At 46.8% G+C, this 27,488-nt stretch overlaps 1 protein-coding gene across 6 annotated transcripts in view; it reads left to right on the plus strand.

Moving 5' to 3' along the window:
* The window catches only part of RAB3IP (RAB3A interacting protein), a 607,212-nt gene that overhangs the window by 261,805 nt on the left and 317,919 nt on the right, over positions 1–27,488 (plus strand). For 2 of the 6 annotated variants that reach the window (XM_085652505.1, XM_085652509.1), the window contains exon 2: positions 16,946–17,033. The exons of the other annotated variants lie outside the window; for them this stretch is intronic. In XM_085652505.1, coding sequence (XP_085508631.1) covers positions 17,032–17,033 — 2 coding nt within the window. In that variant the 5' untranslated portion in view covers positions 16,946–17,031. The remainder of the gene's footprint in view (positions 1–16,945; positions 17,034–27,488) is intronic. 6 annotated transcript variants of the gene reach the window in all.

Here is a 27,488-nt window from a genome sequence, read left to right on the forward strand (position 1 = left end):
AAATCTCGATCCCCACTAGACGTTATGCCAGCACATGTATTTGCTCAATTAGCTCCTCTTCTGGCACCCCCTATCTGTGACATTCTTAACACTTCTCTACATGAAGGGGTTCTTCCACTTGCTCAAGTGCTACCTATTAAGAAAGCTCAGTTACCCTCTGAAGTGATTGCCAACTATCGCCCCATCTCACTTTTGCCACTAATGAGCAAAATGGTGGAAGGGTATGTTAACACTCAGCTGATGGGTTATCTTGAATCTCAAGGTACTCTCAACCTTTCCCAGTCTGGGTTTAGACCCAATCATTCTACAGAAACTACCCTCATTGGGGTTACAGAATATATAAAAGTGGCGCTGGACAACAGCAAGGCTGATTTTATTAGCTCTGACAGCAGCCTTCGATACAGGCTCCCATCAAAAATTGATTTATTAACTGAGAGAGTCTGCAGTGCAGGGGCAGGCACTTAAATGGCTCATGAGCTTTCTAGATCAGTGTACCCAGACGATCAATCTAGGTCCCTTTCGTTCTCAAACCTTGAAGCTTACCAAGGGGGTGCCCAAGGGCTCTTGTTTGAGCCCTACCTTTATGTTTATATGGCTCTCCTTGCTAAGATTATTAGGGAGTACGGATTTACTCTCTACTCGTATGCTGACGATACACAACTACTCCTATCCTTTGATAGGGATTCAGAGCTTGTTGAACACTGTTTTGCTAAGGGCATGCTTGCCATATCAGCTTGGATGACAGACAGCTTTCTCCAGTTAAATACGTCAAGACCAAAATCCTGCTGTTTGGCTCGGCCCAAACAACTTGGCCCCCTGATTGGTGGCTGGCTGCCTTGGGCCCGCGCCTATCCCTTCACTGGCTGTAAAAAATCTCGGGGTCCGTTTGGATGTTTCGTTATCAATGAGGGATTGAGTCATGACCACCTTAGGGACCTGCTACCACACCCTGAGGCTTCTGCGCAGGGTGTTTCAGTGGCTGCCCCTCTCTGCCCGAAGAACTTTGATCCAGGCTCTGGTCATTCGTCGTCTTGACTACTGTAACGCTCTGCTAACATCTGCAAACAAAACTCTCCTGAGCAGTCTACAGATAGTCCAGAATGTTGCCGCCCACTTGGCTCTCCAAATGCCACCGCGTTCATCCTCTAGGCCATTGCTAAAACAGCTACACTGACTTCCTATTCGCCAGAGAATTGCATTTAAACTTTGCTGCCTCTCCCATCAAGCACTTTATGGTAGGAGTCCTAGCTATTTGGCAGACATGTTCAAAGTTTTCTTTCCAAGCAGACTGCTTAAATACGAAGGTAAAGGGCTGCTTGTGGTCCCTCTCTACAGGAAATTACGAACAGGTGGCAGAACTGTTGCATACCTTGCTCCGAAATATTGCAACACTCTGCTGGAGGTCCTGCGCAAGTGCCCCATTCTGCTTTGGTTCAGGAAACTCCTGAAGACTGCACTTTTCCCGGACTGATTTGTGCTCATCCTGTAACTTCTCTCTCTGGCAGCGCAGAGATACCCCTAAGGGGGTGATTCCAGCGCTTTATAAATCTCATACATAACCTAACCATAACCTAGGCATCTGTTGCATGCTGGTGGCGACTCATGGCTTAATATAGGCCCCTACATCACTATGATAGTTATTTGCATACTTCTGATACCAGCGACATGGGAAATTTGTGTACTGTTTTCTCCTTCCTGCATTTTGTGTCCTGAGCATTATGAGATTGCTGGTTTGAGTGTTAAATAGGTCACCAGAAAATATGATCTGGTTTGTAAGATACCGTGGGGTGCTCAATTTATGATTGTTTTATGTGACGCAGCAGACTTTGAAGGTGATGCGGCTTAGAAGAGAGGGCAGTAGAGTTTTGTTAGGTGAGTGAAAGTCTGTTTAACTTCCCAAGACCCTTAATGGGAAGTCAGAAGCTATTAAAACGCTCTTCTGATTGGTCAAATTTGATTCTAGGATGCTGGTGCGCATGGTGTTGCCTCTCTTGAATAGACGAGGATCAGTGAGCTCTTACACTTGTTTGACCTAGAAAACATTTCACTTTATAGAGCATGATGAGTTCATGCCAGGAAGTTTGTGTCCGTTTTTCCGATGTACTTCTGAAGCTAAGGATGTGAGGGTGTTGTCAGGGGTGTGGAATTTAATAAACTATCTACTTGTCCATGGGGTAGGTTGCTTCATAAATCTACTTGTCCTGTAACAAATCCACTTGCCCATTTCGCGCCATTTAGTGCCGCGACAAATTATGGCTGCCATCTCAATATATAGGAGCACTTATATAGCCTCTCTGATTATGCCACAGCTCATACCATAGTAGTGTTTGAATACTTGCAATTCTCTTATGTTGCCATTTTCCACAGATCTGAATACTGGGGCTGAAGGTAGTGGTAAGCAATAGTTTCAGGGTCGGAATGCCCTTTTGAGTCTGTGCAAACCTACTAACTTGCATGTTTTAAGGGTGTTCAACAACTCTTCTGTAATCTTTTCCCATACTGAGAAATTTTGGAAATTTACTCCTGACAATTGCAGACGTAAACCTTCTTCCTGAGTTGGGAAAAAAGTAGTTGGAGGAAAAGTGAACTTGAAAACACTCAGATTCCTGCATGAGCAATTCTAAACATGCATATTTGCTCATGCTAAAATACAGTTCACAAATATTTTCTAGGAGCACTATTTCTTGTCTTACTTTTGTAAATTTTGGGGAATTCACGAAAGCTGTATAGCTGCACTTAATACAAGGACATTTACCATGGGTGCACTATTGAGACTTTCTTTAATAATTGTGCCACTAATTTGGTCTGGCATTGACCATGACCTTTCAAGTTTATTAAAATTTTCTCTCTTTCTCTCTTTCTCTCTCTTATATCGGCACATAAAGTAGTTTTGGTTCAGTGCCAGTAACTACTGTGGAAGTGTGTACTTTTTTAGACCAAAAACGATTTTTGCTTTTGCCAATGCTTGTTATAATGGTGAGGGCCTGGCAACTCCCACAACAATAAGGTTTTACAAAAACAATGCCAAAACAAGTAAAACGTTGACAAAACTAAAAAGCTGACCACCAATTTCAGACCTACTGGCTTTGCCAATGCTTGCTTAATTTTGTGTCCCATAATCCCCTTGAAACTATTTGCATGGATTTTCCATTCTGAATATTTTGGGGAAATACTAGTATGCGTCAACACGTTATTAAATGATGCTGCAAAGAAATTTTACTTGAATTTTTACAGTAGTTGAGTGAAATGTTTTATTTCCTGCTTTCATTTTTTTTTATGAACATTTTAATTTTGGAAGCAAAGAATCCTCAATCTTGCTTTTAAGCTTCTGCAATTATTTGCATCAAATGAGAGAGCATTCTGGGAGCAGTATACATAGCCACATATTGCTAAACATTGAAAACGTATGTACACATTTTTAGGTCTTGCCTAGCTATTGCGATAGCAATCGCTATGCGAGACTTTAGTAAAGGGGCATTTCAAAGTGCTCCCAAAAGTGGATTGCATGGCGAGCACGCGCACAATCACGTGCATCGTGCCGCCATGCAATCCACTTTTGGGAAGCGCTTCAGCCCACTGACGCCCTCGGCATCATACTTCAAAGGGTCCGCTCCCCCGCCTGGAATGCGCTCCCCCGCCAAGCGCGCGCCCCACGCTTTGCCGGGCTTGTCTTGTTATTCCAGGGGCCAACCTTCGCCAGTCCACAAGGCACATGCACCTATACCCACTTTACTACTACACTTTCCTCTTGCTCAGCCGTTTTCCTTCTAGAGGTTTCACGTCCTTCTGTGAAAAGTTCATACTCATTAACCCAAACTAAATGGCCACTCCTGCACCTGTGGGTCCTGATCTGTATTGCAACAGCTCTTTCCCAGGAGAATGGCGCAAGGGTCGCAGTTGTCGCGCACCTCCAACCGTCTCCAGTCTCCACTGGACCCCCCTTTCCTGACCGGCACCTCCGCTTTCTTACCGCGATTGTTTGGAGTCTGATGCTGGGCTTGCGGGCCGCGTGATGGCGCTGGCAGCATCTTGACGGAGGTGACACTGGGCATACAGACACACGCTCTCACCTCACAACACAGACACGCGCACACTCGGACACTGAGGCAGAGCCTGGGATACATCGGATATGTTTATATTTTATTTACATTCCGGCTGGCGGGGAACGCCACAGACAGCCTTGCTCCTCACGTCATACCTTCTGTGTTGCAAGAGTGCGCATCGCCTAATTACTCCTTGCTGACAGCATGAAGGGGGTCCTCTCCAGCCCCCCGCAGGCTGTGTCAGCACTGAGTATTTCAAATGAGCACAGCGGGATTCTTCAGCAGCACCTCCGAATTGGGCAGCCAACACCCAATGAGTACCGGCCCATTTAAAGCACTGCTCTTGGAAGTTCTATTAAAGGAAATGTGTGGAATGCGTTGTGGGTGCATGTCTGCTTGTTTCTTTCTGTGTCACTCGAGAACATATAGAATTGTGCGGAGCAACAGCAATTAACAGTATTGATCATGTTGCACATATTACAAAACAAGGAAATGTTGAAATATCGCTGCGTTTGGGTTTCGTTTTTTGGTAATAAGTAAACAAACCTGCTTTGTTTATTGAAAGACATTTCTCATGTGTTTTCGTATGTGCGGCAAGTAGTTTCGAAGTCAATAAGTATCGGCATGTCTTTCCCTAAGCCCCGCCCCCAAGCCCCGCCCACTCGCCACATTTAAATGAGTGCCTGCACTATTTTGCCCCCATTTAAAGCACTGCATATTACTAAAATATATACATTTTGGAAGCACTTGTTTTATCTAAACAAAATCTTTTTGCACATTTTGCTTCAGCCGAGCCTATACTGTATGTAATACTTTTGTAAAATGGAAGTGATGGCTGTCATGCAAGAGCGTTAGCATCAGTTCCTTTCGTTCCTCCGTACTCCTATCCAGAGTTACCTCCTAACTTTTGCTCGGTGGTTGACAGTTTATTTCTCTAAAATTCTTTCCATTGTGCAAGGGAACGGTGTCCCCTCCTAAAACTACATGGTTTAAGCCTTGTAGGGAATGTTGCAGACCGATTTGTTTTTATCAATCCCCACAAGGTGCGTCTCTGGTGTTTGGGCCATGGCTTGCAGTCATGTGAGGCTTGTGCCCGGATGCACCCAGAGGCAATCTGGGAACGCAAAGCCAAGTTGTACGTCGCTGAACACTGGAGGTAGTCACATAAGGGCACTCTCTCTGAAAGTTGAGAACACAGACCCATTCCTGTGACGGCTTATCACAGTCAAAGTCTTTAAGTAAATCAAACTCCAAGATGAAGCCCAAGCTGTCCTCATGAGAAGTCTTGAGGGCGTCAAGGTGCCCCTCGATCTCGCTCCCTTGCCTCTGCCGAGGAGTCCATTCCCAGCTGATTCTAATGTACTTCGAAATTAGTAAAAACGCCCCACACCACTCTTTAACTTGAATAGCAGCCGCTGACCTTTCTTTAGACACGGCTCGTCTAAAGAAAGGGGTGTAGCCTCTATCAACGTGAAAGCCCAGCATGGGGAGCTTGTGAACAACAAGAATTTACAGTCTAATAGGTTTTGCATTTTAGATACTTTGACCTATTGGAATTGTAAATGACAATGCCTTTTATTATTGCAGGTTTTTTATACACAAATACAAGGCATTCTCCTTTACAATGCCAATGGCTCAAAATCTCGCATTGCGAGACCTATTGCATTGCAAATGCTTGTTATACTGGAACCACTGTCAGTAGTGCAGTCAGAGCTTACAACATTTACTTAGAGCGCTCCCCTTAATAATAAAGGCATTCAATTAATGCACCATAAATACAAGTTTGAACAGCATTAATATATGGACAAAAATATTACCTTAACTGGAGACAATGCCCTTCCCTGACCCATTATGTGGTACTGCAAACTGCCAGCCAAAGGGTTTGTGCTGCAGGGGGTTAGGCCTACTTGCCCCAAGGACTAAATACACATGAAAACTTTTGGCCCTTGACTCCAAACAATATGTCCTGGGAGTCGGACTATGGGAATTCCACATCCCTGTGTTGTGGATCTGAAATCAGCACCACCCCAGGCTTAATCACTGTACTGCAGTTTCATTACTTTTTGAAGTTGATTCTTAAATATATAATCTCAATGTTTGACCAGCAAATACGTTTAATCGTATAACACTTTATGGGTCCCTCCAGTTCTGGAAATATTTATTATCCACACGGAGCCATTCAAACTTACTGTTTACCTGTTGCATGGGTCTCAGTCCATTAGTGTCCTCATGACACTGATGTGTATCGCTAGGTGACATCAGAGCCAGTTGACCTCTGCTGAGTTGCTGCCAAACGGCAGTCCAGGCCTGAGCTGTTACTTCAAATCTAAAATTCAGTTTCTAAAACCCATTTCTTCGGTTCGACTTGTCTTCCTATAAATTATTGCACGGCTACTCCGGCCAGCAATTACATGTTTTCCACTTTGGTTCGTTTCAGTATGCCTTATCGATTGGGTGTCTCCTATACTCTAGACTGTCCCTGACAGCACACATCACAAAAAAACAAAATCCCAAAGCATCGTGCCAGCGTATTCAGCTCTGTCTTACTAAGCCAATTTACATATCTCCTTCTTCAAGGAGAGCAGTGCAATCTTTAACACAATTGCACATCTTTGGTGTCCTAATCCTGGTATTGTATTAAAGAGTGACTTGCTTCTCCTGAGGTTGTGCTCCATTCTGCTAAATGCTGATTTGTCAGAACCGGTCAATCCAAGAGCACCAGACCTAAGTGGAACTTGATGGCACCATGTCAATTGCTATCTTTCCTGTTTCACGTCCAGTCTTACCAAACCAGGTTGCTTGCTTGCTTGCTGTCATTTCCTGTCCTCAAATGTCCTATAACATTGTGCCTAACTTTTTCTCTCATGATTTTTAGGAAAACAATCAATATATCTATCTTTACCCCCTTAAATGCACAGTGTCTCCCTACCCCCGTGTTCGGTCCTTTTTAGATCGAAGCCTGCCAGACAGCACAGCTGTCGGTTGTAAAAGACTTATTGGGGGCAAGTTACTGGCTAACCTGGAAAGCAACCATGCCGATTGCTTCCCATTGGCCTTTCGGTTTGTTACTTATTTTCTTGCTTTTTATTGTGTGGTTTTATTTGTTTAAGCCTGTCCATCTCCTGTTTGTCCCTGTTCAAATCATATCAAATCAGGTGTTTGTTAAGCGCGACTATTCACCCGTAAGGGTGTCAAGGCGCTGTTGGGGAGGGGGGGGGAGGGGGCGGGTTTCGCAGGTTCCAGTCCATCAAGGAGGGGCTCTGTCGAAGAGCCAGGTTTTGAGGTTCCTTGCGAAGATGGGGAGCGATGTTATCTGTCTGAGGTGGTGCGGAAGGTCGTTCCAGGCTCTGGCCGTGCGGAAGGAGAAGGAGCGGCCTCCCGATCTGGTCTTTCTGGTGCGGGGGACCACGGCGAAGGAGTGCTGGGCTGATCATAGGGTCCTTTGGGGTGCGTGGAATTTGAGTCGGCTATTCAGGTATGCTGGTCCGGTGTCATGGAGGGTCTTGTGAGCGTGGGTTAGCATCTTGAAGGTGACTCTAGCTTCGAAGGGGAGCCAGTGGAGTGTGCGCAGGTGCTGGGAGATGTGGCAGTGTCTTGGCAGGTTGAGGACCAGTCTTGCGGCGGCGTTTTGGATGTTCTGTAGCTTGCGGGTGAGGTTTTTGTTTATTCCGGCATAGAGTGCGTTGCCGTAGTCGAGCCTGCTGGTGACCAGGGCTTGAATGACGGTCTGTCTGTGTTCGAGGGGGACCCATTTGAAGGTCTTACGTAGGAGGCAGAGGGTGTGGAAGCAGGAGGTCGAGACGGAGTTGATCTGGCGGTCCATTTTGAGCTCGGAGTCCAGGATGATTCCCAGGTTGCGTGCGTGGTCCGTGGGGGTGGGCAGGCTTCCGAGAGCGGGGGGCCACCAGATATCATTCCAGGCGTCTGGGTTTGGGCCCATGATGAGTACTTCCGTTTTGTTGGTGTTTAGTTGTAGGCAGCTGTTTTTCATCCATTTGGCGACGGCTTCCATGCCTTCTCGAAAGTTGTGTCTGGCGGTGTTGGGTTCGTTGGATAGGGAGAGGATGAGTTGGGTGTCGTCTGCGTATGACACAATGTTGAGTCCGTAGGTTCTGACGATGGGGGCGAGCGGAGCCATGTAGACGTTGAAGAGTGTAGGGCCGAGGGAGGACCCCTGGGGGACTCCACAGGTGGTAGGTGTAGAGTCCGAGAGGAAAGAGGGGGGGGGGGGGGGAGTCTGACCCGATGCGCTCTGCCGGAGAGGAAGGAGCGGATCCAGTCGAGGGCATTGTCTTGGATTCCTGCGTCGTGGAGTCTGCGTATTAGGGTGCGGTGAGAGACTGTGTCGCACGCTGCTGAGAGGTCGAAGAGGAAGAGGGCTGCTGTTTCTCCTTTGTCCAGTAAGATACGGATGTTGTCTGTTGCGGCGAGGAGGGTGGTTTCCGTACTGTGGTTTTTTCTGAAGTCGGATTGGGAGGAGTCGAGGATGTTGTGCTCTTCGATGAATGTGGCGAGTTGGCTGTTGATGGCTTTCTCGATGACTTTCGCTGGGAACGGGAGCAGGGAGATGAAATGTAGTTTTTTAGGTCAGTGGGGTCCGCTGAGGGTTTCTTCAGGAGAGGGTTGATCTCAGCGTGTTTCCAGTCGTCCTGGAACGAGGCGGTTGCCAGAGAGCGGTTGATGGTGTAGCAGAGCATGGGTGCTATGGTGTCGGCAGCTTTGTTAAAAATGTGGTGAGGGCAGGGGTCCGTGGGGGTCCCGGAGTAGATTGACTTCATCGTCTTCAGTGTGTCTTCGGTGGTGAGGGCTGTCCAGTTGTCGATCGCTGGCTTCAGGGTGTCGGGAGTGGTTGATGAGGGTTCAGTGTGTTGGTTGACTTCGTCAAAGTTGTCGTAGATGCTCTTGATTTTGTGGTGGGAAAAGGTGCTGAGTTTGTCGCAGAGGTCTTGTGAGGGAGGGATGTCGGTGGACTCGCTGGTGGGTTGGGCGAACTCCTTGTTGATGTTGAAGAGTTCTTTGCTGTTGTGTGCATGAGTGGAGATTCTGTCTTCAATCACCTTTTTCCTCGCTTTTCTGATGAGTTGGTGGTGGGCGTTGGTGGCGGCTCTGAAGTTGTTGTGGGCTTCTGTGGATTTGGTGTTCCTCCAGGCCTTTTTGAGCCGGCGGCAAGTGCGTCTGGACTCTGGAAGTTCGGTGGTGAACCATCTAGCTTTGTTGGCGTGGGTGTTATTTTTCTTTAGGGGGGCTATGGTGTTGGCGCTGTTGGAGATCCATCTGTGCATGGTTCGGGCTGCGGTGTTGGCGTCGTCGTTTTCCGCGATGGTTGGTGTGAAGTTGCTGAGTGATGAGGTTAGCTGGTCGTCGGTGATTCTGGTCCAGTTTCTTTATGGGAGCAGGTGCTGGTGTCTGTGGATGGGAGGTGTTCTGAAGGTGAAGTGGACGCATCGATGGTCAGTCCATGGGAGTTCCCTGTTGTGGAGCATAACTTGTTTACCACCTCTGATTGTCTGGGTTATATGCTTCCACTACTGTCTTCTTTTCAGGAACTGTTTTTTCTCTTCTATGAAGCACTTCACCAGAGTGCATGTGTTTTCCAGCCGTTGTCTCCATAGACAGTTTTTCTTCCTCACCACTTTCCTCTGACTACTGTGTGCTTTTGTTTGCCAACTGAGTTTCTCTCATGCTATTTCTCCCACCCGCTCTCCATTACTGCTTTCCCCCCACAGTGCTCCTCTTGCTTCCTGCCCTTCCCTTCATCTCCCTGTACATTCCCTTCACTCCAGGAAAAGTCACATCCCCCGAAAGTATGCCCCTGCTCAACCGTAGGTACACAACCATCATCCCAGGAACACTCCGATCACTAAAGGTGTGCACTCCCCTCATTCCAGGTACACATCTGCAACCCAGGGGATTTTAGATCCATAGGTGCATTCAACTCTCCCCATATACACACACCTTCCTCTAGCACACTCTCCTGCCCCAGTTATGGTGCAGTTTCACACATCATCTAGGCTGCATTCCTTATATTCCTGTAAGACACCCTCTTCACCCCCGTTACAAGCCCCTTTACTCATGTTTTCGTCTCTCAAATGGGGTACACACTCCTTATCCCGGGCACACTTCCTTCATTTCGGTACTTTCAGTGCATCTCGCAAACACTCCTCTCACTCTAGTGCATTTATTTTTACCCAGATACATTCCCTCCTTTTTAATCCTTCAGTGGTGGCATGATGTGTGTTTTTGTGGATCACTGACCAGGCGACACGAAGCAGCTTCTAGAGGGGTGAGTGTATAATCTGGGAGGCAAGTGAACATCTCATTACCCATCAAAGTGTGCGAAGATGAGATCCATTGCTTGGGAAGATAAATGATTGGGCGGATATGTTTGTCTAGTTAAATCCGAACCTAGGGTACTGTCGTCACACTTAGCACCACTCCAAGAATGTCCATAAAAGAGAGGCAACACGCCACCACTCCCTTCTGCAGCATCAATCTGTTGGAACTATTTTTCACTCTAGCCAGCAGCTTCTAACATTCCACCGTTTCTTGGTCTCGCCAACAGCCAACTTTTAGCTGTCTGTGAAAGGCCTGTTGTGGACTATACCAAAAACCTACAGTGGGCTTAGAGACAGCCTATTGCTTAGCATTCCTTGGCTTTCTTGTCCGCCTTATTCACTTGCTTCTCATGGATTCTAAATGGATTTCCTTCCAGGTTTTGTTTGTCCATCCTTGGAGCACAGCTTCTTTACCGTCCCTTTGATTGGCTGGCCTATATCTTCCACTGCTCGCTTTCAGGCAACTCATTTTTTCTTTTTCTTTAAGCACCTCGTGAGAGTGCTTATGTTTTCTTGCTTTCTCCCTCGTGTTCTGCTTCCCTGCCAGCACTTTCTGTGTTGTTCTATACTGCTCACACACCCAGCTCGTCCATTGGAAAACCCACCAAAGGTTTTTTGCTTTTATTCCCTTCACCATTCCACTCCCTCACCTAAAGCTTCTCTGTTGCTTCCCCGCCCACTTTCCTTTGCTGCCATACCCACATTCTCATCCTTTGATTCTCCTCCACTTCCGTTTCAATTTTTTTTCGTTTTGTTATATTTTAAAATGTTCCTAGGGCTAGAAGCTGCTCCTCTGTTAACAAAGAAAAACCGCTTTAGCACAAGTAAAAATGTTTTTTTTTTTTTTTTATGTACCACTCTTTAAGGTGTTCGCTGTCTTGGAATGGTAAATGAAAAATGAATAAAATGGCACTTGCATCATTCCATATATGCTCGCATTTATGGTGACGTGTGGAAGCGCACGTCACCACATAAGCTTGCATATGGAATGACCCGTCCACGAGCAATGCCCTACATTGCACCCCTGCCAGATCATTGGCAAAGCCAGGAGGTCAAAAAGGCAACATGTAAATGTGCAGATATTTATATAGCGCAAATCACCAACCGGTCTCTAAGCGCTTGCTTAGGGAACCCGTCCTGGTATTCCCCTGTGAGATAACCCAGGGCATCCACAAGGTGAAAGCCAGGCATCCCGTCGCGAGGGGCCATTGTGGAGATTAAGCAAGCTATTGCCCAGAGTCGCAGAGTGTGAACCCATGAATCGAGTATGCACTGGAGCGAGAATTATCGAGTCCATGGACAATTTGTGGACTCAAGACCCAGCCGAGCCGGGAATTGAACCCTGGTCCCGGGCTGTCCTCTGCTTCCAGGTCTGCCTACTCTAACCAGTGAGCCACACTTCTCCACATCTGGTGGCTTTTCCAGTGCTTCTTTGACATTTGGGACGGTTTTCATTTAATCCATCATATCTTTTTTCAACATCAGGCCAAGTTTTCGTACAGCTTTTTCAGCATGCTGTGGTTTATAAAGATACCTAGGGTTTTGACATTTTTTTTGTTTTACGAGTAGCCAGAAAAATTGTGGGAAAAGATGCCATGTGGTTTACTTTCTAAAAATGGTATCCACAAAGTTTGCTGTGCAACAAAAGATTTGGTGTTCTGAAACCACCCTCCTCCAAGTTTTCAGAAACTGCATAGTGAAAAACAATTAATTTTACTGCTGCTTTTGCACTTTTTTTAAACGGTGTGCAATCTTTCCTATTTTTGAGGTAGCTACTTAATTAGAATCATGCGGGCAAGATGTCTGTGAAACTCATGGGTTAACCCAGTAAGCTGTGCATTTCTGAAAAATTAATGTTGTCTCCTTTCGACAATCTGCACAAAATGTTCCCAAAAAATGGCCATCAATGGTCCCTCATGTGGGACGGAAAGTTGGGGGGTGAGCAAAAAAAGAGATGGGGGGCGGGGGGTTCTTCTATTTCTGATAGAGGGGGAAAAGAAACAGCTGAATGGAATTCTACCAAACTTGGCATGAAAGTAAAATTTCACTAAATATATATATTTATTTTTAGGTAGGCCTCATTGAGGCTATCAATCAAAATGGGGTTATCTGAAGGCTCATTAGCCACAAACCTGGGTTCGTGGTCCATTCAGGGACCCAAAATTTAGACATACTTAAACCTAATTAGAAATGGGAGCTTATTTTCCATAGTCCGTATCAGGTTCGTGGACCCCAAGTTCTCTGATTGACTGGCTCCAGCTAGAAGAAGAAAGTTAAGGCATGCATTACAGGATAGGGGTACTCACTCCATGTATCCTTAAAAAAGGTTAAGGAGCTAATGCCCTTCCTCCAAGTTTTGAATTCAGACAAAATGTGTAATTTTCCCTGGGGTACGCCTGCCCCAAAGATGGGTTTGCAGTCCCCAGCCTGGCACTTGTGGCCCGTATAACCCATGGAAAGGGGTTCTGACTCTGAATGCCAGAATTTCTGCCGGCCAATGGGGGTATCTAATGAGTTTGCTGCTTGCGTTTGGTTTATCTGCAAATTAATGTAGTGGCGATTACTTTCCTATTTACAACCTTAACTTCACACAAAATGAAGAGTTTATGCATCAGAGTATTTGTAGGATGCCTTTGGGCAACAGATCAGGGTCTCCAATCATGGTATTTTCTTTTTTTAGAAACTGTTTTTATAGTCTAGTTAAAGCTAGTATCTTCATCACTGCTCTGTACTGAGCATGTAACAGTCGACCGAAGTACATGGGCCGCCATGTTTCAGATCGCCGTATTCCATTAATCGTTCGTGTTATGTCCCACAATTGGATCTTACTGTACGGCTTGAATAGGTGGCAACGGGTCTCTTGTGTTTACCAATTTCTACCTCGGTATAGCAAATGGTTCTATCATAATTACTTGAGGAAGCAAACCCCTTTGACGACGGCGACAGCGATGTAAAACCGGACATGCCTTGTATGCTGCAAAAACGTAACTCCACCACAGAGCGAAATCACGTGTAACCAATTTCCGTGTGCTTATTTCTAACTTATGACAATATGGACACACCAGGCGTCTGTGTTAGAGGTACCAGCATCTTAACAGTGGGTGGGCACAGGCTGCAGAGGGAGGATTGCATCCACCCTAATGTTCTTTGACACCGGGCTGACCACTGGTACCGACTCTGTAAGATCCCTGCACCTGTGCTGCCCGCTGGTCCCGACTCTGTGAGATCCCTGCACCCTCCCTGCCCACTGGTACCGACTCTGTGAGATCCCTGCACCCTCCCTGCCCACTGGCACCGACTCTGAGATCCCTGCACCCGCGCTGCCCACTGGTATCAACTCTGTAAGATCCCTGTACCCGCGCTGCCCACTGGTACCGACTCTGAGATCCCTGCACTCGCCCTGCCACTGGTACTGGCTCTGTGAGATCCCTGCACCCGCCCCGCCACTGGTACCGACTCTGTAAGATCGCTGCACCCGCGCTACCACTGGTACCGACTCTGTGAGATCCCTGTACCCGCCCTGCCGCTGGTACAGACTCTCTGAGATCACTGCACCCGCGATCCCCACTGATACCGACTCTGTGAGATCCCTGCACCCGCCCTGCCACTGGTACCGACTCTGTGAGATCCCAGCACCCGCGCTGCCCACTGGTACCGACTCTGTAATATTCCGGCACCCGCGCTGCCCACTGGTACCGACTCTGTGAGATCCCTGCACCCACTGGTACCGACTCTGTGAGATCCCTGCACCCGCGCTGCCCACTGGTACCGACTCTGTAATATCCCTGCACCCGCGCTGCCCACTGGTACCGACTCTGTAATATCCCTGCACCCGTGTTTCCCACTGGTCCCGACTCTGTGAGATCCCTGCACCTGCGCTGCCCACTGGTACCGACTCTGTAATATCCCTGCACCCGCGCTGCCCACTGGTACCGACTCTGTGAGATCCCTGCACCCACTGATACCGACTCTGTAAGATCCCTGCACCCGCGCTTCCCACTGGTCCCGACTCTGTAATATCCCTGCACCCGCGCTTCCCACTGGTACCGACTCTGTGAGATCCCTGCACCTGCGCTGCCCACTGGTACCGACTCTGTGAGCCACTGGTACCGACTCTGTGAGATCCCTGCACCTGCGCTGCCCACTGGTACCGACTCTGTGAGATCCCTGCACCCGCGCTGCCCACTGGTACCGACTCTGTAAGATCCGTGCACCTGCGCTGCCCACTGGTACCGACTCTGTAATATCCCTGTACCCGCGCTGACCACTGGTACCGACTGTGAGATCCCTGCACCCACTGGTACCGACTCTGTAAGATCCCTGCAACCGCGCTGCCCACTGGTACCGACTCTGTAATATCCCTGTACCCGCGCTGACCACTGGTACCGACTCTGAGAGATCCCTCCACCCGTCCCGCCCTGCCACTGGTACCGACTCTGTGAGATCCCTGCACCCGCCCTGCCACTGGTACCGACTCTGTGAGATCCCTGCACCCGCCCTGCCACTGGTACCGACTCTGTGAGATCCCTGCACCCGCCCCGCGCTGCCACTGGTACCGACACTGTAAGATCGCTGCACCCGCGCTGCCACTGGTACCGACTCGGTGAGATCCCTGCACCCGCCCTGCCCTGCCACTGGTACCGACTCTGTGAGATCCCTGCACCCGCCCTGCCACAGGTACCGACTCTGTGAGATCCCTGTACCCGCCCTGCCGCTGGTACCAACTTTGTAAGATCCCCGCACCCGCCCTGCCACTGGTACCGACTCTGTGAGATCCCTGCACCCGCCCTACCACTGGTACCGACTCTGTGAGATCCCTGCACCCGCCCCGCCCCGCCACTGGTACCGACTCTGTGAGATCCCTGCACCCGCGCTGCCACTGGTACCGACTCTGTGAGATCCCTGCACCCGCCCTGCCACTGGTACCGACTTTGTGAGATCCCTGCACCCGCCCTGCCACTGGTACCGACTCTGTGAGATCCCTGTACCCGCCCTGCCACAGGTACCGACTCTGTGAGATCCCTGTACCCGCCCTGCCGCTGGTACGACTCTGTAAGATCCCCGCACCCGCGCTGCCCACTGGTACCGACTTTGTGAGATCCCTGTACCCGTGCTGCCCACTGGTACTGACTCTGTAATATCCCCGTACCCGCGCTGCCCACTGGTACCGACTCTGTGAGATCCCTGCACCGCCCTCCCACTGAAATCGACTCTATAATATCCCTGTACCCGCACTGCCCACTGGTACCGACTCTGTAATATCCCTGCACCCGTGCTGCCCACTGGTACCGACTCTGTGAGATCCCTGCACCCGCCCGCCCTGCCACTGGTACCGAGTCTGTGAGATCCCTGCACCTGCGCTGCCCACTGGTACCGACCCTGTAATATCCCTGCACCCGCCCCTGGTACCGACTCTGTAATATCCCTGCACCCGCCCCTGGTACCGACTCTGTAATATCCCTGCACCCGCACTGACCATTGGTACCGACTCTGTGAGATCCCTGTACCCGCGCTGCCCACTGGTACCGACTCTTTGAGATCCCTGCACCCGCGCTGCCCTCTGGTGCCGACTGTGAGATCCCTGCACCCGCGCTGCCCACTGGTACCGACTCTCTGAGATCCCTGCGTCCATGTCCACGGCCGCTATCTAGGCAGCTTTTTATTTTGCAGATGGAGCACGCTGGAATAGTCCCGAAGCATCGATTGAACAGCACGTGCTGGGCGAGATATGTGGTATACAATGATAATATTTGATAGAATGTGTGTAATAAAATGCAGAGGCTTATGTTAATGTTGTGAACGGGGTATTGCGAAATAGTTTTTTTGGCAACTGGTGATTTCAGTCATGTGCTCTAGAGACAGAGCCGTCCTTTTAGAAAACACATTTTTTGTCCGTGATCCAACCTCTTTTGGCATTTCAAATTACTATAATTAATAGGAACATCGGCTGCCAACATTTTTTCAACAATAGACATTGTACTTGATCCCGGAATTACCGTCTCTATAATTGGAGAATTGGAAATGTACTCGGTAGGCAGCGTGAGCTACTTTGGCATACCGCGGAGTGCCGACGGGAACGAGCCAGCGTCCGTATCTGCTGCAGCTCAAGACAGAAACGAGCGGCACTCCGCTTTCCAAGAAGCCACCATGGGTCCATGACCTTAACTGTAGCGACTGTAGCTGTAGCCTGTGATCTGGAGTAATACCATCAAACAGTTGGCATGATGTTGTCTGCTTACCCTTTTCTTTCTTGACTAAAGATTCTTTGTGAATTCTCATTCATTTTGGCATAGTGAGGTATAGTGCAACTCTGAAGCAGTTATTACACTGTTATTACAACCGAGGGCAAGAGGGTAGGAAGATATTAAATGCTGCCTTTTCACAGCAGTACTTGTAAAACACACCAGCATAAACTATATGCTACTGCTTTTAGGCCCAGTACCTTATAGGGAGACATGGCAACGTTTGTGACTGACGCAAAACCATGCCCTGTGGAAAAGTAACCTCCATTGGTAATGGATCGGTTTGCCCATGTTCTGAATAAAGAGTTGTTTTCATTAATTATAGTCCAGAAGAAGTAAAGAGCACCCTGACAGATAACACGGAGTGGCGAGGATGTGACTCGAGTCCCAGTGGAGCTGCCGTCCAACATCATGTGAGTCTATGCAAATCACTTAATCTTTCGGGGTGATAAATTGTGTGTGTGTATGTATGTATGTATATATATATATATATATATATATATATATATATATATATATATATATTTTAGTTCCACCAAAGCGGATGTTAGCAGTATTTCGATGGAGGGGAACTGATAAGGGAACCAGATGAGAAACAGGCATTGGTAAATGCAGGAAAATATGCTTCAGTCATTAGAAATGGAGACAAGGTAAGTGGCACGCACAGGAACAAATAACCCAGGAAAGAGTGGAGGCTTTTAAGGAGTCCCTTTTAAGTTTCTATAAAAAAATAGATTTCTCAAGCACCGCGCTGTACAGGCAAAACCTAAACGATGGAGCTGCTGCTTGAACTATTCTGAACCCCGGATACGTACTCTACAGAGAGCATCCCACTCCATCTTACGTTTATCTGTACAGAGGAGGACTAACCGTGCCTGCTCCACAATGGCCAATCCATTTTGAACTGCCTGTCCACATGTACTGAGTCTGACGGTAGCCTATTAAATTTAAACACGGATCTTTTGCACCGACTGCAGCTGCAGGTAGCCCCTTTCCTTGCATTCTTCCCTACCCTCATGGCTTACAATTTCTGTAATGCCAAACTTTGATTTAGAGTCTGCTTGTGGTGCACAGAACACTTATGCAGCGTCAGATGGAAAATGTTCAGTCTCCCTGCCCCATTTATCATAGCGTGCCCCCCCCCCCCCCCCTCTCCGTTCACAGGCGTGTAGTCTTTTTACCTTGCACAAAAGCCCTACTGATTGGAGAATGATATCCGTCACAGTACAAACTCCATAGTACATCATTTGGGTATGTGACATGTCAAGCCTCGGAGAAACCCAGAGAATGTTCATTTCGTTGTGCTAAAGGTTCACATCATCAAATTTGTATAGGATGCAGAGTGGGAAATCGGTGTTTGTTGTATGCAACAATGCTTCTAAAAATAACGTCTTGAAAAAAGCTTACTGAATATTGTAAGGGAGCTCTTCTCATCTCGATGAGGCAAAGCAACTTCTGATTTTAATTACTTGGTGTTGTCCAAGATAGACACAGTTTTGCCCTTAATCTCCCTCGACAACGCACTCGACAAAGAAGGACTTGGTAAACTGAAGAGCTTGCTTTTCAAACGAGTATTGACAAAGTCAATAGGTCTAACCCATGCCAGCGTGGCTGCTGTTCAGCATGGCTAAAAGTTAGTGGGGCAGAGGAGAGTGGTGTGCAGTGTCTCAGAGTTAAATGGCGAAGAGCAGAGTAAAGTTGAGTGGCATAGAGTGTTGTGCATTGGAGTGGCAGAAAGAGGAGTCGCGTAGAGTGTACTGGTGAAAAGTGCATTGGTGTAGATTGTTGCAGGGTATAGTGCATAGAATGTAGCAGCATAAAATTCTACAGTATACAATGCATTGCCATAGAATGCAATGACGCATGGAGTGCTGCAGAGGCCTAGTGATGCAGAGTAGAGTGCAGTGGCATTAAGTACAGTGGTGTAGAGTGACGTAGAGTGCAGTAAAGTTGAGTGGTCTGGTGTGGAGTCCATTGGCGTAGAAGTGTTGCAGAGTAGAGTGCAGTGGCTTTGAGTGCAGTGGTGTAGAATGCAGTGCCGTAGAGTGGAGTGCCGTAGAGTGGAGTGCTGCAGAGTGCAGTGGCATAGAGTGAAGGGATGGCAAGTGGGTTGCAGTGACATAGAATGCAGTAGAGTGGAGTGGCTTAGAGTGGACTGGTGTGGAGTGTATTGGTGTAGAAGTGTTGCAGAGTACAACACAGTGGCGTACAGTGCAGCGGCATAGAATTCAGTGACTTAGATTAGAAAAGTGCATAGTAGAGTGCAGTGGTGCAGAGTGGAGTGGTGCAGACAAGAATGGTATAGAGTACAGTTTCGTAGAATACAGTGGCGTAGAGTGTAGTGATGTAGAGTGGAGTACTGCAGAGTTCAGTGGCATACAGTGCAGTAGCGTAGAGTGGCGTAATGGTCAGTGTCGTAGAGTGTAGTGGTGTTGAGTGGCATAGAGAGAAGTAGCGTGGACTACAGTGGTGCAGAGTAGACAACAGTGGCGTAGAGTAGCTTTTTTCAGAGTAAGTGGCATAGAGTAATGACGTAAAGTGGTGTGGAGTGCAGTGGCACAGAATGCTGTGGTGCAGAGTAGATTAGATTGGCTTACAGTGGATTAGCATAGAGTGCAGGGGCATAAAGGGTAGTGGTACAATTTAGAGTACAGTGGCATAGAAAGCATTAGCATAGAGTACAGTGGCATAGAGGACAGTGTTAGAGTGGCGTGGCGTAGAGTGGAGTTGTGTGGAGTGGTCTAGACTGAAGTGCTGTAGAGTGGCGTAGATTAAATTGCCATAGAGTAAAGTGGTGGGGAGTAGAGGGGCGTAGAGTGCAGTGATAGACTGGAGTGGTGCAGAGTAGAGTAGATTTCAGTGGCGTGGGGAATTGTGGAGTAGTGCAGTGGCGTGAAGTGGTGGAGAAATAGAGTGGAGCGGCTTAGAGTGGAGTATGCATGGTGTGATTGCATACGACCATTACAGAGAACACATGTTCAATTGAAATGACCATTACATTTGCTCAGACGTACAGTTTTACTCAAACTATACAGTGCACAAACAATAATATGTGGAAATTGCATCACCTAGTATTGATTTGTTTTGATCATATTAAAGTATTATGTTTCCAACACACTTCAGAATTAACATAAAATGTGCTTTATTTGTGCTTTGCTAATTCCGATATCTTCTGAAATATTTGCACAGTTCATTTAAATGTCTTTTTATGGTAGAAAAAAACCCTTCCTCTACCCCCAGTTTCCACTTTAAAGTAAACACCAAGCTCCCTCAGAAGACATAGCCTGACATTGGACCTCTGTCTTTAAATGCACAGGAAATGTGACCAGATAAGAACCAGATTTAAAGACCTGCTTACAGAAAAGAACGCTTTTGGAAGAATACTTGTAGAGGTAGTGTGAAAGGGCTTTGCTCCTTGGGAGGGACCAACTGAACATGGATAGCCTAAATTAAGCAAAGCAAGACAGCAAATAGCCAGAAAACGACAAAGCTAGTGGTAAGCAACAGGCAAAATACATTTCCAGAGAAGCTTTCGGAATGTCCCAAAGATTGTCTTTACCAAACCGCTGCGCAGTTTTGTAGGCTTCGTCCTAAAAAGACTGTTTAAGAAGTTGAAATTAAAATGGCGCTCCAGTATTTTCCCAAGGGCTGTGTGTCATATATGGCCACACTTACAGCTTAATAAAAGGCTGTTAGAACTTGCAGGCTCCTTCTATTATGGTTTCAAAATTAAATCCGCTAGAGAAGTCTTTAAAACAGTTAAGTAATTTATCCCCCCACAAAACACCAGGGTATCTACTCCTCAACAGTTCTCTTATGCAGAAAGCACACACATTCTGGTTTGATACATTCAGCATCTAGCAGTGACCACTTTAAAACATGCTTTTTAGTCCATAGCGTCATTGAGCACAGATTGGCTGAAACTGAACTTGTAAAAAATGAGGTTCACTTAAAAAAGTTTACCCCTCATCTGGTCATCTTCTCCGTGTCCCACTGAACTTGGTCCTACTCTGACACCGGCTCTTAGTGCGCAACCTAGGTATTCTCTTAGATTTTTTTTTTTTTTTTCTAATCCTATTTCCCAAGTCACTATACTTGTTCTTGCTACATTAAGTTAATACAGAAAATTCTCCCTTAAAGTATCTTGCCCTTCCTACTTCTGAATCTTGCGTGTCATGGCCCAGTTTCCCATCTGCTCCCCACTTTTCACCCGCTCCCTATTAGTAAACATATCACTTTTCAAACTCTATGCATCTGTCATTGGGCCATCCCTGGATATGGCTCCAAATATCTTTAGAACAGAATCTTCTGCTACCATATACCATGTATCTTCAGACAGTACCCAAAGTTCGCAGAGCTTTATGTGCCTGTCCAGCTTTCTCGTATCTTGGTCCCAAACTATGCAACGCCCATCCCTTACTCTTCATGCTGAATCCAGTTTTCTCTACTTTAGTTAATTCATCCAAACATAAGTATTTTCAAGATTCATTCTAACCTTTCACTAGTTAATCCCCTATGGTGCAACATCACCAGGCCAGGATGCCTCTCGAGGTAGTCATTGCACGTTATAGATATATAACTCGTTCATTTAAATGTTTTTTTACAGTGATTTGTATAGCTATGCAAGTATAACTTTAGAGGGCTGGCCGAGTTAGATGTCCTTCACTATCTGAGTGTCATGTGTTGCATCCCAGACTGGAGTATTTTTGTCTGATTGAGCTGGATCATATGTATTGTGGGTGTGCGGCCAATTTATTTTTTGTGTGTACATTTAGCTAGGTATGTTGTTTAGGTTAGTGGTGTTTGATGTGTGTAGTTGGAGCTCTTTACCAATTGGAGAATGTGATATCGGAGAAGATAGTTATATGCATTGCCTAGCTTGAATTATTTGTCTGGGGTAATTGAAAGTGTTGACACTTATTAGGGTCCACAGTATCCCTTTTAAACCTGACTAGCAGCTGGGTATCTGGTACGAACTGATCTGGTGAGTTAGATGCTATCTTATGTACTCTGTATGACAGTCCTCTTCAAGCATGGTATATTGGCCACCCATATGTCTTCTCGTAGAACATCTACATCTGAAAACACCTTGCATGGGATAAAATGAGGAATTTTGGTGAACACACTTTAACCGTGAATGAAGTATTACCATTTTCATAACTGCTGCATGGCCTGTGATTGACCGTGATAGTTTATTCCATTTCTTAATTTTACCCTCTATTTATTCCATTTCTTAATTTTACCCTCTATATCTTATATGAGCTGAATATGTGTTACAGGTATTTCCAAATAGCAGAAATTTCTTGGAGACAATTGTGAACGCCCACACACATTACTAAGGGCGAATTCCTCTACTAGTTTAACCTTTTCAGGTGATCCAAATCACCTTAAACGTTAACTCTTGATGTATATTTCTGCTGTAACTAAGAATTTGGGCAGCAGTAGCATCAACAATACGTCAAAAAGAGCGCACAATGAGCCTTCTGTGATGACCACCCATATCATTAGTGTTTCAACAAACACACAAAGTGGGTCAATGCCAAATGCAGAAAATGTGGGTGAACACAAAAGATGGGAATGTTTTTTGCATATTGTTACCATTGAAATAACCGGAGGTAAAGCCCAGTGATCCTGGCACTCAATCCAGAAACAGTCCTCATTGTATCCATCACGCTAAACTTCCATTCCTTGTTGAGAGACAAGAACATTCTCAGTGTCCAGGACCATTACCAGTTGTAGCCTCAGTAAGCTCTTTGTTGCATCGTAGACACCACAAAATCCATCTGATCAAATTGATCAATAGGAGGACCACACATGCATCAAACTATGAGCTACAGCCTAGGTCACGATGTTGGTGTGACAGTTATTGAGCGAGAGAGATCATTGTTCCACACTGGCTCTGTTTTGAGAGCTAGTGCTCCTACAAACATTTAGTTCCTTCCTAAATTTTGAAGTCTAGGAGTTGATGATCAAGTTTCCTCTGAATTTCTTGTTCCCTTGCCGGCGTGCATGAGTTTGTAAGTTTATTTTATTTACTCAAGACCAAGTGCAAAAAGTAAACTCTTTGTTTATACACATTTTCTTTTAACTACATCGTTGCACCTGTTAGACAATATTTTCACAGTTGGATAAATGTTTGTTAGAAGGGTACATGAGTAGCGTGTACTGCTGCAATGTAAATGATTTGCAGCATGTTCTTCAACTTTGGAATGTACAGCAGAAGGGGTGGATTTGATAAAGATCCCGTGTGAAGAAACATGTAATACTTTCAAAAACAAAGTATGCGTCGCACTTTGTGCTAATGCCTATTTTCTGTAAATATCAATTCTTGGTAAATCTGTGACCCTAATGTTATCAGATAGTTGAATTAATATTTTTATCTATGGTATGAGGAGGGAAGGCCAGCTGGGGTTTCTTTCAGAAAAGAATAAGAGTGTGTTAATCTTGCAGAAATAGACTGAAATACAAGTAGGGCTGGAGAAGAGACAGTCATTAGGTTGTTTGACAGAGTTGTGCATGTCTGATTCTACAAAGTCCTATCTGCCCTTCAGAGTAAACAGCTTGTTGTGAATTTTCTAGGTTTTCATGTAAGTGAGTTCAGTGTTGTGATCTTGTATTTACAGTCCCCCAAAAATTCAGGTATTTGTGCGTTGCTCTATTAGGGTTCCCTTCACAACAAGTAGCTGTTAATTTACTTTGTGGGTTTCTCCCTGCAATTGGTGTGAATGTGTGACCCCTGTGGAATCCATAAAGAAAACCACTGCTCCTCCTTGCAGTGTGCCCCACTTGCAGTTCCAGGAGTAGTCCTAGAACTCTTTGCCAAAATACTACAGCATATGTTCAGTGTATCCTCTCCAGAGGCCAGTCAAATTGAATGTCCACAAACTGTGGAGAATAATTTATCAGGGCCCTGGGCTAGTACTCAATTATGTTTTCATTGTCAAGACCTACATGTCAGTCAGTAAGGCGAACAGTTAATAAATGCAGCATGTGTATAGGATACAAAAACAATCTGAACTCTGATTAATGTATTCCAACATAGTCTTGTGCAACTCTGGTGGTCTATATTTTCTGTTGGCAGAAGTATTGGGTTATCTTTTGTTTTTGAGAGAATTATGGACACCTCAATTGTGTAGCCGCACTAATATTGGAAATGTAAGACTAATCATCAGGTGTACCGGCCTGGCAGCAATGAATAAGTTAAACCTTGGATGCAATAAATGGAGCATTACATTATCCAGAACCCACGTTGGGTGACCTTGCAGTTCTCATTCAGCCTTTTCCATCCTCTTCCTTCCTCCATTCTACACAGAGATTCCTTCCCCATCTCTAACCCAGCATCGGAAATAAATGCACCAGACTTCTCATAATGAGACTGACACAGGAACACAACTTGTAAAGCGGTAGTTGTGGCAGCAGGTGGGGAGAAACGTATTGACTGGCAACACAACCTGTGTCTCACCTTTCTTCTAGAGTCTGTTCTTGGATCAGTTAAAGGGATTGTTTTGTTACATGTACTGAGAGAACAGCAGCAACCGGGGGCGGGTTGGGCAAGTGTCAGGCAATGTGTGCGACTACTTGTCAAACTAAAGATATTGTAAAACCCTCTCTACCTTTGCTCAATAACTGTTAATTCCCAGCATTCTCTTAGCAGTCGCTTTGAGGCCAAAGTATGTGCAGGGAACCATATACTTGTAAGATATGGAACCCCTTAACTATAGATGCTGTTATAGTAGAATATAAGAACGATTATCTGAAAACTTCAAGTCAGAGTTAGTAATGCAATACAAAGCATCAGGAGGTAAATCAAATTCTAACAATGGTCTAGAGGCCCTGCCACTGAAAATGTGTAGCAATATTTCTAAATACGCCGGCACTGCATCAAAGGAGGCAGCCCATACAAGACATCAAGCTTCCAACAAATGGTTAAGACATGAGGTTGCTGACCTGAAAAGACCATGCAAAAATAAGGAGCAAGTTCTTATCTAAATCTGACAAAACATCTTAAAAGAAGAGCTGAAGAGGCAATCAAAAATCAAACTGAAGAGCGAATAGAACATATCAGGTTAAATGCATTGACAAATCGCATATCTTCCAGGAAATTACGAATCCAGAAATAGCTAAAACATCCTTTGTAATAATATGTGACAGTCAAGGACATTACAGGATTTTTTTTTTAATCAAAGGTAAAAAAGATTCTTGATGAGATGCTAGAGAAACCCCCCTCCCAAACCATTATATAATCCACCCCTCTATCATTATCATCTTCACTCTTCCTTCACTAAGGTTGATCCTACTAAAGCAGAATAGATGCTCAAACTTGTCTCACGTTAATTAAAGGATACAAGCTATCTATAGCACCATGACTGATGTCATGCATTAGGCAAAGCTTTGCATCCCTGGCACCCAAATGATCAAATTCTTCTCTTGAGACCGGAATAGTACCAATCAAATTAAAAGATGCACCCACATCCACACCACTTAAAATAATTATGGTAGATTCTCTTATGTTGATCAACTATTTACCAAATTCTGACCTACCATATCCCATCTAAGTCTTGGAAAAATTAAATGACAAGAAGAAGAAAGTGTGGAACATATTGGGCAGCTTCATGACCTTCTGCTGGGTTTGGAGGCCTGAGAGGGACACTAGCCGGTATTAGAGAGGAACTCCTCTTCCTTGTTTTATTTATAAAAATCTGTTTATTAAGATTTTGAAAGATGTACCTCACATCATGAAACAGAATAATGTGCAGCAACATTTAAATCATGGCTATGTACTCAGACTGGCGTACAATGAACTGTAAGAATGGGTGCATCTCTTGGTTCCCTATCACAGTGAGGCCCCCACGACAGTGGCGCCAACCATAGAGCCGTTTTACGTCCCGAGGCCCTACCACATAAGGAGCGACCCCAAGGCGAGAGTTTTACTGTTGCACCCATTCTCCCCTAGGGTTGCTCCATAAACAAAAAGCAAATTTGTATAACCATAACAGGGACCAAACAGTTGGGCAGCTATCGCCCCAGCAGAACAACAACAATGATAGCAGCAGTGTCCGGCCATTGTCCAAGTATTGCTCACCCAATGTCCCATAGGTCGCCCCCCCCCCCCCCCCCCAGCCCCATACCTTCCACTTAGGTCACTGTACAGACTGCGCTGCGTTTGCACTTATGCCTCGCCATTCTGACTAGGCCTACGCTGTCGCATGCCATGACGCTCTGCTGGACAAACCAGCTCCCCACCTCCCGGGGCGGCGCCCTCATCGTGTACCTGGCAGCCCTCTGCGGCATCCTCCCCTAGACGCATCATGATCTGTAATAGCGCCTCCCAATGGGCCGCAATGGGCGTCCCCCTGAGGCCTAGCGTTTTCTCCCTCCGGAGGGCCGTGCCCTCCGCCCTAGCCCAGACCAGAAAGGAACCGCGCCATGCCCTCATGTGTGGTGGGGCAGCCGCATTCCAACGCTTGGTAAGAAGCCGTTTCGCCACGACAAACCCCAGGTCTATGAACCTAGAGGTAACCTTTGTGGAGGGTGTTCTGTGGAAAAGGTATAATAGGTAAGCTGGCCACTCAAATGGGATATCAAGACCTGTGCACTCGCAGAGCGCCTCCTGCACTGCCTGCCAGTATGTGCTCAGTACAGGACAGCTCCACAGCATATGGATCAGGCCAACATCCAGTTCCGCACAGCGGGGGCAGCATGCATCCGCGCGGTGAAAATATCTATTAATTAGAGGCGGGTGTGAGATATGCTCTGTGTAAGATGAAGAATTGTATCAGGCGGAAGCGCATGTTCCTGGGAACTCTCTTTGGGCCCTGCAGTACCCGATCCCACTCCTTGTCAGTCACGGGCCGAGCCAGGTCTGCCTCCCACTTACCACGCAGCGATGCCAAGCTAAGCGCCGTATGCGTGCGTAAGGACGCCGCGAACCATTTAACCAGGTGCCTCACCCGCCCCATAACATGAAGATATTGTACCATTAGATGTTGTTCTGGCTCCTCCCTTAGGTCCCCCCAGCAGCCCGTGAGCGTCGCCACCAACGCCCGGTGACGGAGAAAGTGGCCTGGAGCTAACCCCGTCTCCTCCGCTAGGGCGGCAAATGAAAGAAGAGTCCCATCTCGTCAGAGGTCCCCCAAGGTGTGAATGTCTGCCGCGCTCCAGTCTTCTAGTTCCGAAGCACTAAGCACTCCCCGCCCACTAGGGGAGCCCTCGAGCGGTATAGCCGGGGCATAGGGCGTCTGGGTCCGGGTAAGGTGGAGACACCGGCGATAGCATTTGTAGGTCACTACCAGTAGAAGAGGCTCAGGCCTTGATACCCTCGCAGTCGGATGAAAGAGCCCAAGGATGTCAGCCAGTGAAAGGGGGGGCGCCGCAGTCGCAGTATCCTCACGATCTCTATCTGCCAGCCAACGGGCTATCCACTGAAGCTGCGCAGCCAGATAGTAATGTTCGAAACACGGCATTGCAAGTCCTCCCTGGCCAGTGGGAAGGTACAGCTTGGGAAACGCGACCCTGTGTCGCATGGCACCCCACAGGAAGTCCCGGAGGGATCGTGCCAATCCTGCGAAGAAGGACGCCGGGACATAAACGGGCAGATTGGCAAAATAGTACAGGAGACAGGGTAAAATCACCATTTTAACTAATGCTATTCGGCCAGTGACCGAGAGAGGATGCGTACCCCAAAACCTCATCTGAGCCCGGACTGCAGATACGGCTCTGCCCAAGTTGCCCTCCACAAGATCCGCTGGCTGACGGTATATTTGGATACCCAGATAGCGAAAGGTGTCCGGTCGCCATTGCACCTGCACTCCCCCAAGATGTTAACTTGGATCTTGGATGTCGGCCCTGAACGCATAGAGGCAGGACTT

This window comes from Triturus cristatus, chromosome 4_1, assembly GCF_964204655.1.
Source record: "Triturus cristatus chromosome 4_1, aTriCri1.1, whole genome shotgun sequence".
Taxonomy (NCBI): Eukaryota; Metazoa; Chordata; class Amphibia; order Caudata; family Salamandridae; genus Triturus; species Triturus cristatus.